The sequence below is a fragment of the Hippoglossus hippoglossus genome, chromosome 14 (assembly GCF_009819705.1).
Source record: "Hippoglossus hippoglossus isolate fHipHip1 chromosome 14, fHipHip1.pri, whole genome shotgun sequence".
Classification (NCBI taxonomy): Eukaryota; Metazoa; Chordata; class Actinopteri; order Pleuronectiformes; family Pleuronectidae; genus Hippoglossus; species Hippoglossus hippoglossus.
In genome coordinates this window covers 2,928,207-2,944,948 of record NC_047164.1, presented here as the reverse complement: position 1 = coordinate 2,944,948, position 16,742 = coordinate 2,928,207, and the positions used below count along the sequence as shown (strand labels likewise).

Sequence of the window (16,742 nt, the reverse complement as noted above, 5' to 3'; positions counted from 1 at the left end):
AACTATAGAATGGCATCTGTATATAATTTTTTAAAATCAAGATCCATGAATGGAAGGTGGAAAACAAATCTCTCATCTGCATATTTGTCCAGATCTGCACCAAAACTAAATGGGATGTCTCTTGGGCCGTGTCCGTAGCTTCCACCGTGTTATATGGAAACGCGTTCAGGAGTTTCTGCGTAATCGTGCTGACAAACAAAAAAACAACGGGGGTTAAAACGTCACCTCGTTAGTGGAGGTAAAAACAACTAATCCTCCACCGAGTCTGTTTCCTTCCACATCGCCGCCTCCTCTCCTGACCGTCCGGATCATTAACACATGAAAAGCCGGCACCTCTCGCCCCAAAAATAACCCGATGCTATTTTTGACCAGATCTGATCGTCTGGGCTGAGTATTGAATCACGGCGAGTCAGAGTAAGGAGATGATGAATGTGTCCCACGTCTGTCATCTGCATTCCCCTCTCCGCAGCGAGCAGAGGTCAGCCGCAGTCGAGCAGCTCCTTCCAGCCCTGCTCCCGGTTGAATTTGTCATCGGTGCTGCCGGCGGCGGCGGAGGTGAAGTGAAGCACGAGAAAGTAGTTACACTTTACATGTTCTTCATCTCGAGAGCTCCTCTATCTGTCACCGCCGAGCGCACGGCTCCGTGAGGCCGAGCACGCCGTCGTGGTCGAGGCCTTCACGGGAAACCGCGGCAGCATTTCTCTGGTGTTAATAGCAAACACGGTGAGTCCGAGCGGCGGATTGACTCCGACCGGTGCCTATTGCATCAAATTACATTATCTTTCCTTAATACACTGTCTGCTTGTCTCCTTGAAGCTGGCGTTCAATTAATCACACTTCTGCACGGAGCAACAGAAAATCAGGGGGAAGATTTATCGGTGCAAGCTGTAGATTTTCCCGAGGACCTCAGAGTGTCGACTGTAGCAGAAACACACGAGTCACCTTTCAGCCGACGAAGCCTCCTCGCACATCTCCGGGTATCTCACATCGTTTAGGACCGAGCTGCTCTCTACAGGAACGTGAATCATTAATACCAGACTTTGCGTTGCAAGCTGAGCACTATTTCACCACAGAGGATGATGTAAGGGTCTGCAGAGGGCGAGGAAGACTTTCATGATGCTCCAGAACACCAAAAGTAGCTCTTTCAGGTTAAAAGCACATATAAGAGTACGTGTGTAAATCACAAAGTCGAGCAGCAGCGAGGACACGTCGCTCCTGCTAATTGAGATTCACATTCTAAACCCACAGTAACGTCTGTGTCTGATGACGGGGCCTGGTGGGAAATTACCCCAAACAGAATGTGACATTATATATATAGTGAGCTCGCGTTTTTCTTTTTATCCTTTTGAAATTCAAACTGCAGGGACTCAGGGAAATAGTTTTTTTTTTTCTCACAGTCCCTTGAGACGAGCAAAGTGAGAAGACGTGGAGTTGTACCTTTGTTTTTAAGAAACGTAAACACAGCTTCATTCGGATGGAAACTCCACCGGAGTGTAGATAAGAACAGAAAGAAGAAGAAGAAGAAGACGGGAGAACTAAATAAAAAACGCTGAAGAGTCAAATGAGGTTTTTGTGCATCTGGTGAATTCAGATATATTTCTACATTTTGCAGAAAAATGAATAAAACATACAGTATATTTACAGTAGTTATAACAAGTGTGAAGTTTGTACAAATATGTAGATTAAATAATTAACTGTTTGGTGTTTTCGTCCTCATCCCTATTTGTAAATAATTATTTTTTCTGTTGATTGTTTCTTTACTTGTTTTTAGAATTTTTCTTTCCTATTTACGTGTTTTCGAAATAAATAGAGATTAATTTAAAAAACAAAGCTCCCTCAGTTGCACACGTATGATAAAATACCCCTGGATCTTCACAGGAGGAGCTTCAAGCAAATTAAACCTTGATCCGTTTTTTTGTGGACTTAAGAGACGGATCAATTTAGTGTGTTTACCTTTTAAACTCCACAAAGCTCCAGCCGTCGTTTTGTGGAGCTTATGGTCATTTCCCATTATGCTTCCCTTCAGGATAATCAACACTGACGAGCGCTGATACGTATCCGGCCCCTTTATGCTTGTTTGCCCGAAATACAAAGTGCTCCTCTTCCGTGAGGATGAACTGATGAAATACGAGTGTAATACCTCTTGAAACGTGGTGGAAAGATGAAAACATAAACACCCCCCCCCCCCCCCCCTCAACTTTTACCGTCCTGTAAACTTCAGGGCAATTACACAGCGTCCCACAACACAGCAGAGTAAGTGGGTGCAGCAGCTGTGGAGTAAACCTCTGTAACCCCCCCCCCCCCCCCGTGACTGAGTCTGAGTCGTCCAAGTCGCCGCTGCGATAAAATGACTGTCCTGCACGTTGTTAACTTAATTGGACGGATCAAGGTGCAGTGAGCCGGGGGGACGGAGGGACGATATGTGACGAATGTGGTGACTCGTGAGACGTGTCGCTCCCGTGTGACACGTTGGGACGGAGGTCGTGATGTGTGACTCTGTTTACGCTCAGACGCCTTCAGCTACAGACTAAGATCATACACATCCTCAACAGAGACAGAGAGATGTGATGATGTTGAATTTATACAGTTTTTATACAGTTTGCTTATATATATATTTTCATATTTATATTTTGGTGTATTTGTATTTATGAGAATATACCTTTTTTTGGTTTACATTTTTAGTTTTTCTTATATTTTGTATTTATATGTGTGTGATGCCTTTGATTGTAACTATCCTTCTATCTATCTATCTCTCTATCTGTCCGTCCGTCCGTCCTTCCGTCCATTTATCTATCTATCTATCCTTCTATCTATCTATATATCCTTCTATCTATATATCTATCCTTTTATCTATCTATCTATCCTTTTATCTATCTATATATCCTTTTATCTATCTATATATCCTTCTATCTATCTATATATCCTTCTATCTATCTATCCATCCATCCATCCATCCATCCATCCTTTCATCTATCCATCTATCCATCCTTCTATCTATCTATCTATCTATCTATCTATCTATCTATCTATCTATCATATAAGACCAGAGCCCAAACACCTGAATATTTCAACACATGGAACATTTGGGTGTTTGTCATTTGTCGAGGTCTCAAATGAACTCGGACATTTCAATGAATTTATTACCTGCTCACATGCTGAGTTGCAAAGATTACAAGCCTATTTTCAAAAAGATTATATTTGAACAGTTTAACGTCGGTATAAAGTAAATCGATGAATGAATTATGTAACAGATAAGTTGTGGGTGGAACCTACAGTACGATGTGAGACGTGTGGAAGTGACGCATTGATAGACTGTAGAGGGCGCTGCTGCTCAGTGAAAGTTGGTTAGTCTGTCTGGCAAATATTTGGCGAATTATTAAAACACAATAATCTCAATCAGTTTGCTCAGTTACGATTTTTCTCTCTACATGAAAACATAAATTAATCGCTCGGACAAATAGCCTAACAAAATGAATCATGTGTAACTACAGGGGGCGCTGTTGCTCAGTAAAAGTGACAGTAGCTCAGATACACACGTAACAGTTTGCTCATATTATAGTAGATAAATACCAAAGATGAATTTCCCCGTGAGATGAACTCTTCTATAGATGATTGTGTTTCTACTCCGCTGCGGTGATTGCAATGTTTGCAGATATTAATTAAATAATCTCTGCTCCGAGAACCAACTGTGAATTCTCTCCGAGTCGGGCTTTTCACTTTGAGAGGCAGCCATTGTTCAGTAATCCTCTGGATTAAACGCCCGACTCCCACCAGGTTTCGGAAAAATTATTGGAAAGTTCACGATTTCTGCTCCGTCATCACTGAGAAATACACAGGTTTTTGTTTTATTTGGAATAATTAACCGCTGGTTTCTTTACAGTTTAACCTCTAAAACCCTTCTGTAATTTCTCTGTTGTGTGAAAAGAGACCTAATTTTAACGTAGAGATAATTTATGCAGTGATCATCAGCCATCCTTCCAAAAAAAACAAAGAAATCAAATGTCTGGAATATTGCGCTAGGTGGACAAAAGCGTCTCCTTTTTCTTTATTCACATTCATGAGCCGGTGGACAATTTGAATCAATCTCCCCGAGACTCAAAGACTCATTCAAATCCTCTGACAGACAGAAGGTTTCAGTGCGAGCGCCATTGTTGAGATACACTCTGTTCATTGGCAGCAAATCAGCATAACAATTTCACCGTTAATTGTCGAGTGAGCTCTGAACGGCAGCTTTCAAACCGCTTTGTGCTGTCAGGGTTTCTGTGAAGCGTCAGTCGGCAGAGATCTCATGTCTGTTCCCCCTTCGTGGCGTTTCAACACGAGACGCTTCAGGGAACGCTCGCTCGCACCCTCAGGGGCCGAGGCAGGAGGACGCCTGGTGTTTCTGATCTGGTCACTGAGGTTTTCATGACGTGACGTCCTGCCGGGAACTTTGACACATGACGGACAAAGCGAGGGAGTGACATCCGCCTCCAAGGACACGTTAAACGACCTCTAACGTTATTTGCCATGTTAGCAGTCGTTACTAGGTCGAACTTTCTGTGCAGAGTTTGCATGTTCTCCTTATGTTTGCTTGGGTTTAATCCAGCTTCCTCCCACAGTCCAGATACATGCACATTGGGTTAATTGGAGACTCTAAATTGTGAAGGTGTGATTGTGTCTGTTTGTCAACGGGCCTCCGATACGCTGGCGACCTGTCCAGGGTGCACGCCACCTCCTGTCCAATGCTGCAGACCCTGGTATAGATATTAAATGGATGGATGTTGGCGACTCGGTTCTGTTGATGGTCCAGACTCAACAAAAATGAATCCCGACAACTCCAGTGATCCTCCGACGTTTCATCTGCCACTGCTCGTTTTCCAATGAAACATCTCAACCAGGTCCCTCAGCCTAACGAAGACCCATTTATTTACTTTATCTATTCACTACATTTATTACTATGTCTTGATCAGTAAATCAGTTTTGATTAATCTAACATCTCCCGTTGTTTCCACGTCACAATCCATCTTTCAAAGTTCACAAGGACTGAGATCACTTCTATAACATCTTATTTATTCATTTTATATTTATTTATATCTTCACAATTGATGTGAGTCAAGTTACGTCTGGTGCTAAATTGATGTATAATTATTCAAACCTTTCGGCAGATTACAAATGATTTATTGCTCATTTAAAATGATGAATTGGCGACTTGTATCGTTCCTCCCTGTTTCTCCATCATCTGACACATCCATCAGGCGACTACTCTTTCTCCTGACAGGCTGAAACTTGGATCTTTCACGGTGATCAAAACTCGGTTCACATAAATGACCAGTGAGGCGTCGGTAAATCACTGGGCAGGAGACATAACTTTAGCCGTTTCCTCTTTAAAGGACGTCTGAACGCGCCTCAGCCGATGTATTTATACGCTCTTTATGTCCGGCAGCTCTTTTATTGGACATCAACAGTAGCAGAGACATCTTATAATAGACAAAGACAAAAAGGGTGAAGAGGATAAGACAGAGGATGAAGAGTGACAATAATATATAAACTTTTTCGGATAAGTTTCCCAGAACATAGACCGAGCCATTATTCCCAGAGTTCATAATAACCTTCTACTCACCAGGGTAACTGCTGAAAGAGTTGTTGAAAGACATGTTCTGCTCAGGTTCATCTTTTTAAATTGGATTATTCGATTGAGAAAGGAACGTTCACAACACATCACTGACCTCAGACTGCAAATTTCTGCAGCTCCTCTTTTCAGCCTCTGTCTGAAACCCTCCACTGTGTCTCAATTCAGGGCCTGAATCCTTCAAGAGGCTGCATTCAAACACCGATTGCATCATATCGGCGCAGGAAGTGAGGGGGCGGGGCAACCTGGTGACGCCAGACCGTCTCATTTCGGTTCGATTTGGTTTTAGCTCCAGTTTCTTTAAAGTGTTCCTCCCGATAACAAAACCCAATCTGCTCTGATTGGCCAGCTACACTCAGTTTGTCAATCGGTTCCAGTGCAGGAAGCTCATATCGGCTTCTACTCTGGCAGATGTAGGATATCGTGACGTCACGTGAAAAGACGATACGTTGACGATGTGTTTCAGGAGCTTTAGTGTTTTCTCTTGGGAAGAGGAGCTCCCTTCAGACTTTGGCTGTTTCAACTTTGCAGAACTTTTAACATATAACACACTAGAGGAAAGAAACACCGAGAAATCAGCATGTGTCTCCTTTCAAAGCAGAAGAAACACAGGGAATCGAACCACGAGACACGTTCTGAACAACCCTCACAGTCGACAAAAGGTATTTGGAAGAGAAAATAGAGATAAACGGTGTAATTACAACCCGAACTCTGCTGCAACCTTCCATCACAGCTTCTCCACCGTCTTCAGGGTTTGATCTGCAGTAATTGTCGTAGTTGTGTATGCACGGACACACAAGAGTTCGGTTTATACAGACGTTTCAACCTGTTTGTTTCTTCTCCCGTCGGACTCTACTGTGGTGTCACTGTGTTCCCAATATACCGAGGAGCGTATTATCATAACAAAAGACCAGAGCTGAGAAAATCTGTTTGAATAAAGACGTATTATCCTTGAATAAAGTCATCAACAGTCTTTGAAAGAACTCGTCTCCTTTGCTCCCACCAGCTGCTGCAAACTCAGAAAGAGTAATGAGCTCTAAGTTTTAAATCTCACTCCCTTAACATCAACCTCTATTTTGCACGTGATGGCCGGCGAGTGCACGTTTTCATGCCTCTCTCTCTCAGACGCGTCATTTCTCCCTCCTGCTTCACGTGAACATTCAGCCTCTCACCTTCAGCGCGGTGGATCCCAGCTCCAGCCCCACCAGGATGGTCCTGTCCACCAGCTCCGCTATCCTGGGGTCGGCCACCTTCAGGGAGTCCTGGACCATGTCGGTGACGTCCACCTGCCAGTCGGGCCCCAGCATGGTGATGACCTGGTCGGTTCCCTCCGTGGACGTGGTGTGGAACTGGGTCAGCACCTTGACCAGGGCGCGCTGGTACTGCAGCGTGCAGCCCCGGCTCACCCGGCGCTCGTCGTCGTCCTCGTCCGCGTCGCTGTCTCTGGTGCTCCTGAGACAAAAGGGGAAATATAATACGTAAGTAGAGGAAAACGATGCATTAAATATTCATCTGCCTCGTGTAAAGAATCCAGCAAACACAGACGCTGTGTTTTCTTAAAGCTCTCATGATCACCGTGGATAGGGTGAAACACCAAGAGGCCACGTCTGCATGGAACTGGTGCAGATTGAGAAGAAAAACATCACCGATCACAACTTGTCTCTTCTTTAAAAACAGAGCAGCTGCTGCTAAATGATGCCGGAGACTGGGGCACAATTCTACATCTCAATTTGCGCCTTCTGTTTTTGAGGGTCCCAGCTCATTTTCTAATTTGACATCATAACACTGATGCGGAACCTGGCGCAGCTCCACACGAATCCATCACATTATCGGCTCTGATGTAGTGGCGAGGAGGAAAATGTCCCCGGCGCCAGCAGGGAAGGAGATAAGCACCGAAAAGCAGAGTTTTGGACCGGCGCCCTTCTTATTTCACAGGAGCCCTGGGCAGCGGGGTTAAACATGCCAGGTGCATCCCCCACCGAGTGCAATCTGCGCTCCGGCAAGATGTACGAGTTACCCAACTTCCCTCAGCAGGCTTGACAGTCTGCCAGCTCCTCCTTAAAGAGCTCTCCTCTATTTAATCTCTGCTTTGACTTAACCATCCGAACGACTTGGGATTCAGGAGCAGCGGCGGGGCTGTCGGCCACAGTGCGGCCCACCCACCGAATCAGGCAACACGTCAGATTATCAGGCGAGGCACTTACGTCCCCGAGGCCTCACGACGGCTAAGAATAAACTCCACAGCAGAATGCATCACCGCGTTCACCTTTTCACCTAATGGCTTTGATTATTAATCCTTCCCTGCACGCCCACGTTTCTGCATCTCATTATTCCCACCGACACTCCGGCCTCCTCTCGGGCTCTGACAGTGTCCTGGCAGGTGGAGGAATTAAAGGGCGTCTGTCTTCAGGGTCACTGGACGTACCTGCACGCAGCTGCTCGCTCAGGCAACTTAAAGCTTCACCTTCGTGAACCCGTTTCGCTCTGATTACGATCGGTTCACGGACGTATCACCGCCGAGGCTACGGTTGGTTGCATGCGTTAGTTTGAAATGAATTTTAAAAGCGTTGAAAAGCACTTTCTCTCAGTCGCTGTGTGATTTTTAACAATGTGGCAAAAGCATTATTAATTCAGCAGAATAGGACGTCACTGACTTGACAGATCAAGGAGACAGAAACACTGCAAACTGTATAAAGTCAAATGAGAACACGGCCTTCACCTGGAAGTAGCAACTCAGGTTTCACTGTCTGAAACGAGCCATTCAAATTTGGAAGTTTCTAAGAAAAGGCAAGAATGTTGATTTACAAGCCTCTTAAAGTTTCTGTCTCAAATAAAGTTTTTAAATTCAGCCTCAGAACAACACTGTTCACTGTGCAACACTCTGTAGTGACTGTGACATTCGGTGTGTTCAAAAGACCCAACTCGCAAAATAAAATTAAAAAAAGTAAGACATTTTATCACGAAATTTACTAATGTACTAAGTCATTTGAATATTCTCAAACTAAATAGTGCCGCAGATATGAAAACTCCACGAGCAGCCGTCGGCGACATCACTGCACCGACATCGAGGCCAAGGAACTTCTGTGTTTTTTCCTTTTTCTCCATCTGTTTGATATTTTTCTGGGCTCTCCGGCTTCCTCCCACACTCCAAAAATAAATTTGGGGAAATGGTGTGAATTCAAATGGCTGTCTTGTATCTACGTGTGTGTGTGTCTGTGTGGGTTTGTGTGTGTGTGTGTGTGTGTGTGTGTGTGTGTGTGTGTGTGTGTGTGTGTGTGTGTGTGTGTGTGTGTGTGTGTGTGTGTGTGTGTGTGTTTGAGCCCAATAATAGATCCAACCTGTCTGTGATGTACGACAGGATCCAGCCCCTGAGCAGATACAGCTTATAGAGACACATAGAGACGAGTAGATACTTTAGATTAGTTCAAGAACAAACATTATTGCAAGGACTAAGTCAATACTATTTTTTGAATTGCCTATATGAATGGTTTAGGAACAACATTAGAAAATTGTCCAAGGGAAGTCAAAAGAAACTCTGCTTTCAGGCTACAGGTGAAAATGTTGTATTCTCCCCCTGATGTGGATCCACACCGGAACTTAACAGGTGCGTCCCTGAGGCACATCTTTCCACCGAGTTTCCACCAATTCCACACATCATGGGGAGCACTAACAGTTTTTATAAAGCCCTGCTCGTCTCTGCAGGAGTTTTGTATCGTGGTCATTTCAAGTTGGACTTTGAATCTATAACCAAAAGTCTGTGTTGCACATTAGAGGTGTGGAGTTAAAAAGATGAGTTTGCTCAGCTGGCAGAAAAGGACCCGGCGTTTCCGGAGCTTTACGGTTGAGGGAAAAGTTGGCAACTTTCTAGTTTTAATCTTTCTCTGGTGCGTCCATCATCTTTACGGATTTTAAACCTGATCAAAATCAACGCCTGACGATTCCATTTGGACTCAAACCTTTTCTTCCGCCTCACGTTAGATCTCGTGCAGACCTTCTCTCCGCCCGTCGCTGTGTGCCGGAGACTGACAGCGTCGCTTCCGGACACGGAGTTGCTGCTGTGCTTAGAAGGTAAGTGAGTTAACTTCACGGCACACTCACTTCCTCATTCAGTTAAAGGTAGAGGAGAAGCCAATGAGACAGTCTGTCTCTGTCAAAGAGTTTCTCAAGTCCTCGCTCAGGTCAGGGAAAGTTTACCGTCCTGAGCCTGTACCTGGAAATAAGCTTGATATATTCTCTCCCCCAGAATATTGTCCGTTCTTATTAAAGTCTCTGATACAACTGTACAAGCTGAAGCTTCAGTGCACACGAGCTGCCCGCCCGATTACACTTTCTTTCCATTTTTAGAGCATGTTGCTGGATAATGCAGCCAGTGAGCAATTCTGCGGCACCGCAGCAAAGGCCCACTGCAGGCCAGGAGACCTCGCTGCGCACCAAGGTTCAGAATGTGTCACTTTGCAGAAGTGAGGGAACGTGGGATGGAAAGACCGCAACAGACGGGAGGAATAAAAGAGTTAAGGAGGCGAGGGAGCGAGCGTGGGAGGTTAGAGGTCATTCAGAAGGGAGTCGGAGCGATTGTGAGAGGAGGAGAATGAGCGAGACGGAGCGAGTGGCGGTCGGAGTGAGAGGAGTTAGTGAAATTCAGTCTGATGATCATGAAGTGAAGCGGCTGCAGCAGATTCCGGTGCAGATCATCGTCGTGGTTTTTGTGTTCGCGACGACTAACGAGCTCCGAAATTCATCTTAGTTTGAAGGGTTTGTTTTTACAATTCTCTGCACAACCATTGTCTAATTTAATACCACTGCACTTTTTAATGACTGTCAACACTAAAGACCACAACAGGACAAAAACAACCTGCTATTTCCCATCAGACATGTTATTAGAGCTGCAGTTCCTCGGTATTAAAATGATTTCTTCTTACCGTGGTACCTTATTTGTCTTGTTTTGTTAATCGCACATGTCCATGTTCATATTTTGCAACTTTCGGGTCAAATCCATAATCGTAAAATGTGTTTTTTCTTTCTTAAACAAGCCAAAATGTGAATAACGTCCGTGTCATTTCAAAATGTAAATCTATCTACTCACTCCAGAGATCTCCTAATCGTCTGTATGTGGCTCGAGACTCATTCATCTCATCTGTGTCACACTTGACACGTGTGTTATTAAGGATCCGAGATAAGTGTCGTGTTGAATTTGGTTTAATTAAGACCCGTGATACGTATATTAATAAAGACTGAATACATAGTGACCAGCGCTCGGTGGCAGCAGCGGCGGAGACTCACTGACCCAAGCGACGTTGTTAACGACAAGGACGACAGATTCTCCAGGTCGGGGTTCTGTCGAGCTTCACTGGACTTTTAATAAAACACGTGAACAGCTAAATTACTGCAGGTTCACTTTGACAGATTCTGAAATAAAGCTGCAACCAGCATCAGCCCAGGTGAAACACACAGACCAGTCCAAACAGGAAGGTTCAGAACAGACGCTGGTTTCACTAAAAAAGACAAAGACTCCAGTGGGAAGGTCATAGTCAGTGTCTGCAGCATGTGGCATGTTCATCTGCAGGTTCCTGATGCTCCACCAAGAAAACCAGCAGGAAAAAGTCAGGAAAATGACGCATTCTCAGTAAATAGAAGCGACATCAAGCAGAAGAAGAAACGCTTCAGCGGCAGTGAAACAGATTGACTGGGTCCTGACTGTGCAGTAACCTCACACAGCCACAAGGGGTCTTTGATTATTGTTTTCACAGAGACACAAAAGGAAGGTGGATGCATATATGAGCAGGAGGAAGTGGAGAGACACGTAGTTTAGAAAAAACTAACTTTAAAACCATGACACTTTGCTTGAAGCAACTGGTTCCACTACTGAAACAGTTGAAAAACCATATAATATAGTTGTGTGAGAATTAAAACCTGATGAGGCCGCCGGCGAAAACCACAAACATTAAAAAAACAACCAGGTGTGAAAAGCTGAGAAATCTAATACGAGTTCTGCTTTGATTAGCTGGGACTTTAAAAGAAAAAACTAATAAATGAGACTAAAGTGTGGATTTAAGTCTCATTTTCCACTTGAGAATAATATTCCTCTCCAGCCCATTACAGCCCGTTGAAGAATGAGACGTTCTCCAGGTGCTCCGGGTCATTCCGAACGCCTCCATCCTTCAAACGCGCCATTTGTATTCAGGTTGGGTAGAAATGGATTTAGCCTGTGATGATGTACTCTGGCAGCGGCGACAGCAGCCACCCGGCCTCAGTGTTAATGCCGCCATTAAACATTTCCTAAATGAAGGGTTGGCGCCCTTTGTTACCGCTCCGCGCGACACAAGAGCGCCGGAATATTCTAATGAGCCTAAGTGTGTTAACCCGGGAACACATTTCTCATCGAGGTCCTGCCGCAAAACAACCTCAATCTCCCACTGGTGCCATTTCCTCCACGTCTGGAGGTGTTATATTTCCGAGGCTCGTCGCAAAAACACCTCATTTGTTTTTTTATTGCCGGCTGGATTCCCTCTGTAATATCGATATGATGACCACACGACTGGCCCTCGATTCATTATAGGAATATGACCAGAACAGAGGAGATAGCTCAGTATTCGTGGTCTAATGGAACACAAGGCTGCACCACTGCATATCCAGAGTCTCTCTTTCAGCCGTGAACTCTGGAGAACGTCCAGATCTTCTCTGGACTTTCACCCATGAACAACGCAGAGGGAGGTTCTCTGCCCACACGTTCGTCTCCTGAGCGTTCAGGTGGACGTGGTGGCGCAGCGGGCAGACGCAAGGATGTAACGTTTGAATTCCGCTGCAGAGATCATAGGCGTTGACGTCATCACCTCTCAGCTCTCAGCTCTCGGATCTCGGATCTCGTTGTCTTTCTAAGTTGAGATCTTCCTTGATGTCCCTCCACGTGTGTGGTTTCTACTTTTTCATCCTCAGATATATTTGTATTGTCTTTGTTTGTTTCAGTTTTGTATCTGATGGACGTCCACAGCAACTGTCTTTTGCATTTTGCTTTCTTCTCCCGAGTCTCGTGCACGTCTGAAAGTATCTCATGTGAGACGTCCCTGCTGTGGTTTAGCAGCTACAACAACAGTTTAACTCTGAGCATCCTCCCGAATCGCAGCAACCGCAAATCACCTGCGTCTTCCTCCAAAAACATCATTACCTATCTGGAGAAACGGCCGACATTCAATCTGAGAAAGAATCTCAGTGTGCGCACTCAAAGTCAAATTAAGCCGGCGTCTATGACGTGCTGTTGGAAAAAAAAAGCCGTGTTGAGATGGGTATGACACATGCATGACAGCCTCGTAGATCAATTTGCACTTGAGAGGCTCATTTCGCAGGCGTGAGTTTCTGCTGCTGCTCTCGAGTCAGAGCCTCTAATTAGAGACAAAACAAGCAACAACACACAGAATCCTGGAAAACAGAGAGGAAGCCGGGCAGCGTTTGAGAGTTTGTGATATTTAAGACTGAGACGCTGCAACGCGCCTTTTTTGCATTGTGGGTAATGATCCCTCTGGTAATCATGTGCAAATAAGACGTACAAAATATATTCTGCTGCAGGGAAAGGCTTTGTTCCTGTTACCATGCGGGCTGTAGAGGAGAGAATCTCCCTGTCACACACTCTATTATATGTCAGCTAATACACAGCGGAGTGGATATATACAGTCTGTTGTTTCTATACATTCAAACAGCAGATGTTTCCATTAGGACAGCGAAATAAAACACAAAGGTTCAGTTTATGCAGGATAAATATGATGCCAAGAATCTGAAATAACAGGTTTTGAAATGTAGAAACTAGGAATCTAATAAAAAAGGTTTCATCTGCTCATAAAGAAGAAGTTTAAAACCACAACTTTCATTTAGCAGCAAAAGAAACTTAAAAGAAACTGGGAAAACTGCAACATGGTGACAATGAGATCTGACACAGCAAAAACACAAACAAGACAAAACAGTGATAAACATGTCAGATTATTTAAACTGCATCTGAGCACGATAAGTTAAAATGTGGAGTTGCTCTGTGCACTGTGAGGAAGAGAGCGAGTAATAATTCAAGGGTTCACCTTTGTTTTTTCTGCCAAATAAGTGGAGCTCATTTCCAGTTAGTTTACAGCCTGTCTTCCCCCTGACGTGTTCCTAAAGATCCGTCGTCACCTTGGTGAGGACGGGGCTTTTATTCCACGGCCAAAGCCATGAAATGAAATAAACACATCAAACCAGCAGGGGGTCGTACCTTCTGTCGGGCAGGATGGGAACCCTCCAGCCCTTGATGAAGCTCAGGTTGCTGTCGGACAGCTCCACCTGCAGCGGCAGCTTGGGCACCCACACCGTCAGCTCCAGCGGCGCGCTCAGGTGCTCGTAGCTGAAGATGACCCTGGCGTTCATGGAGCCCCGCGTCTCCTTCCCGTTGACGAACACGTAGTCGCAATTCATGGACACCTAGGACAGATCAGGGTCAGAAGTCAGAGACCATCTATATGGTGATGTGAGGTGATATACGGCGCCGCGCGGCTGCGGCTGTCATTTCCACAATTCATCACGACCGCGTTTCAAGGTTGATACTTTCAGCAAAGCAAATATAAAGCGACGGAATAGGATCTTTTATGGATTTGAATGTGGTGTTAAAGTTCAGGGCTCGTAAACCAGATCCGTCAACACTTTCTTTTATCCCACAGGATTAGTTCACTCAAGTCTGATAAGGAAAGACGGAACACAAACACAACAGGTTTCTAGCTTTGCAGCGTTTGGTTTTCCTGAACTTGTCGGGTCGTATATATTCGTCTCTGCACTTTGCACTGTGATCAAATGCAAAGGGATGTAGTTTGTCATTCCACAAAACAATATATTGGTTAATTTCTATTGTAATCTGATGAAGAGAGAGATGCATTCAACTTATTAAAGAATTATTTGCAGAGAAAATTGAGAAAATGTCAAAAAAAACGTCCAATTCCACAATGTTAAGTGAAGAAAAACAATCCTGGATCCATTCAGTAGTTTTTGTGTCAAAAACATGTTAGTGGTAATTTTTTTAATTACAATCAAGAGGTAGAATATCTGGAAACCTACGACATAAAACAAAACTGTCCGCCACAACTGGAAAGTACTTTATAAAAGATGATGCAGTGTGTGTTGACTGTAACTTGGTGAAAACGTTATTTAAAGGTTATTAGATTACATAGATTTAGTGTTTTTACATCTCAGACTGTCCATTGCTGCAGCTCCTCCTTTCAGCCTCTGTCTGCAACAACTTGGTTTCAGCTCCTGTCTCAACTGACGAGGTGTTTCAGGAGCTTCAGGAGCTTCAGGAGCTTCAGGAGACTTTGGGCTTTTTAAACTTTGCCGAACTTTAACATTCCCACACTTTATAAACATGCAAAGAGGAAAGAAACCCGGGAGAAAGCATCATATGTCTCCTTCACGAGATATTTGAGATTCAACACCCTGCTGCTCCGCTGTGCGCCGCAGAGTCTGGAGTGTTTTTTTCCCATTCCCCCCCGAACGCAGCTGATTTCACCGGGCCGGAACCACAGACGTGGAACGAATCAGTGAAAATCTTCTGCTGCTGCTGCGTATTGGTCACGAGGAAAACTCCCAGACTCCCCGGCCTGGAAGGCACGGGGGGCGGGGGGGTGGGTGGTGGGGGGGCTGAGAACCGCTGCTGCTCTGAGCCCTTCTCTCATCTAATTTGCATCTTTTAAGCAGTGAAATTAGTGCTTCTGAGTAACCCAGTGTTTGTTGAGCATGTACAGTGCAAATTAGGGATTCAAACCACATCCTAACCCCGACATCTATCAGACCCATTCTTAGCACAACAATTACACAAACACAGAATATGCCAACACGGGCTTTTAGGCACAATTCTTAATATTTCCGAGCCCCGGCAGCGTTGTGGTATTTCACATGAACTTTAGGTCCTAATAGCTACACGGAGAATTATAAACACATTCACACGTTTTTTTACCTTCTCTGTGACATTTCATGTAATGTGATGTCAGTTCGGACCCTGCAGTGACACACAAGTAGGAATTCAATATATGGAAATTTCCCCCGAATTCAAGTCCAAGCAAATGTCATTTTTTAACTTGAAACCATTCTTCAGGCCCCCCCCCCCCCCCCCCCCAGTCCAGTCGAATAAAGAAAAATCTCCAGCTCAATTTTAATTATCATAAATACTTGTCCCCCTCGAACACTAAATTATTAACTGCAATGGATCCGGAGGGCTTTGCTTTTGGGCTCCGGCTGAAAGATTTATCTAGTGGTGGGAGGTAGCTGGCATTGTAATCAGAGGATCTAATCTCCCGCAAATGGAGGTCGGGCCGGCCAGTCTTCTCAGGGCTGGGGATTCATCATAACTGGGAGGAGGTCGGTAATATAATTCCCCCTCAATGCAGACAGGCCGGGGTGGGGGGGCGGTGGCGGCGGCGGCGGCGGCGGCGGTTGGAAGAGAGCGACTCTTAAGATGACAGTCTTCCCCTCCGGTTCAGCTAATGCAATTTTGCAGGGTTTGACCTTTTTGGGGGCCAGCGCAGTGTTATTGTTGTGTCGGCTGATCTGAACGAGCCGAGCTACAGAAGAGGGAGGAAGGAGTAACTCAACACAACGACCCCGGCCACCTTGATTAATCACAGCGCGGTTTCAGTAGAGAACATCTGTCTGATATGCACTTCACTCTCACCCTAAAGACACACACACACACACACACGCACACACACACTCGCACACACTCTCGCTGCAGCGCCGCTCCAGCTCCCTTTCGCTGCTGATAAACTTGGCCAGCTAATTGCCAGTCAAAAGCTGTTAGCAACTCTGGGTATCAGTGGCCCTGTGGGGGCCTGGTGAGGAGGGCTTTCACACACCGAGCCGCCACATGCCATCGCGCCGCCGCCGCTAATGTGCTGTGGCATCTTCCATGGTGCCAGCAGATTGCCTGGGTGGAGACGGATCATCGGGGCAAGTGCAAGTGCCGTCTCCGCTCGGTCGTGCACCGGTCACATGATGCGGAGTGAAAGACTGGCTGGGTTAATTAAGGTGAGGACACCGAAGGGCCTTTCACACAGTTATTCCATAACATTAACTAAATTAATTTCCCCAAACGGTTCCAGTAGAGGCGGGCGGCTTCCGTCCTTCAAGAGAC

General features: G+C 45.2%; 1 protein-coding gene across 2 annotated transcripts in view; it reads right to left on the bottom strand.

Moving 5' to 3' along the window:
• Nucleotides 1-16,742, bottom strand: part of tmem132e (transmembrane protein 132E) — a 335,088-nt gene that overhangs the window by 13,418 nt on the left and 304,928 nt on the right. For both annotated transcript variants that reach the window (XM_034606761.1, XM_034606758.1), the window contains exons 6-7: nucleotides 13,842-14,047; nucleotides 6,784-7,063 (exon numbers count right to left, since the gene is read on the bottom strand). In XM_034606761.1, coding sequence (XP_034462652.1) covers nucleotides 6,784-7,063; nucleotides 13,842-14,047 — 486 coding nt within the window. The remainder of the gene's footprint in view (nucleotides 1-6,783; nucleotides 7,064-13,841; nucleotides 14,048-16,742) is intronic.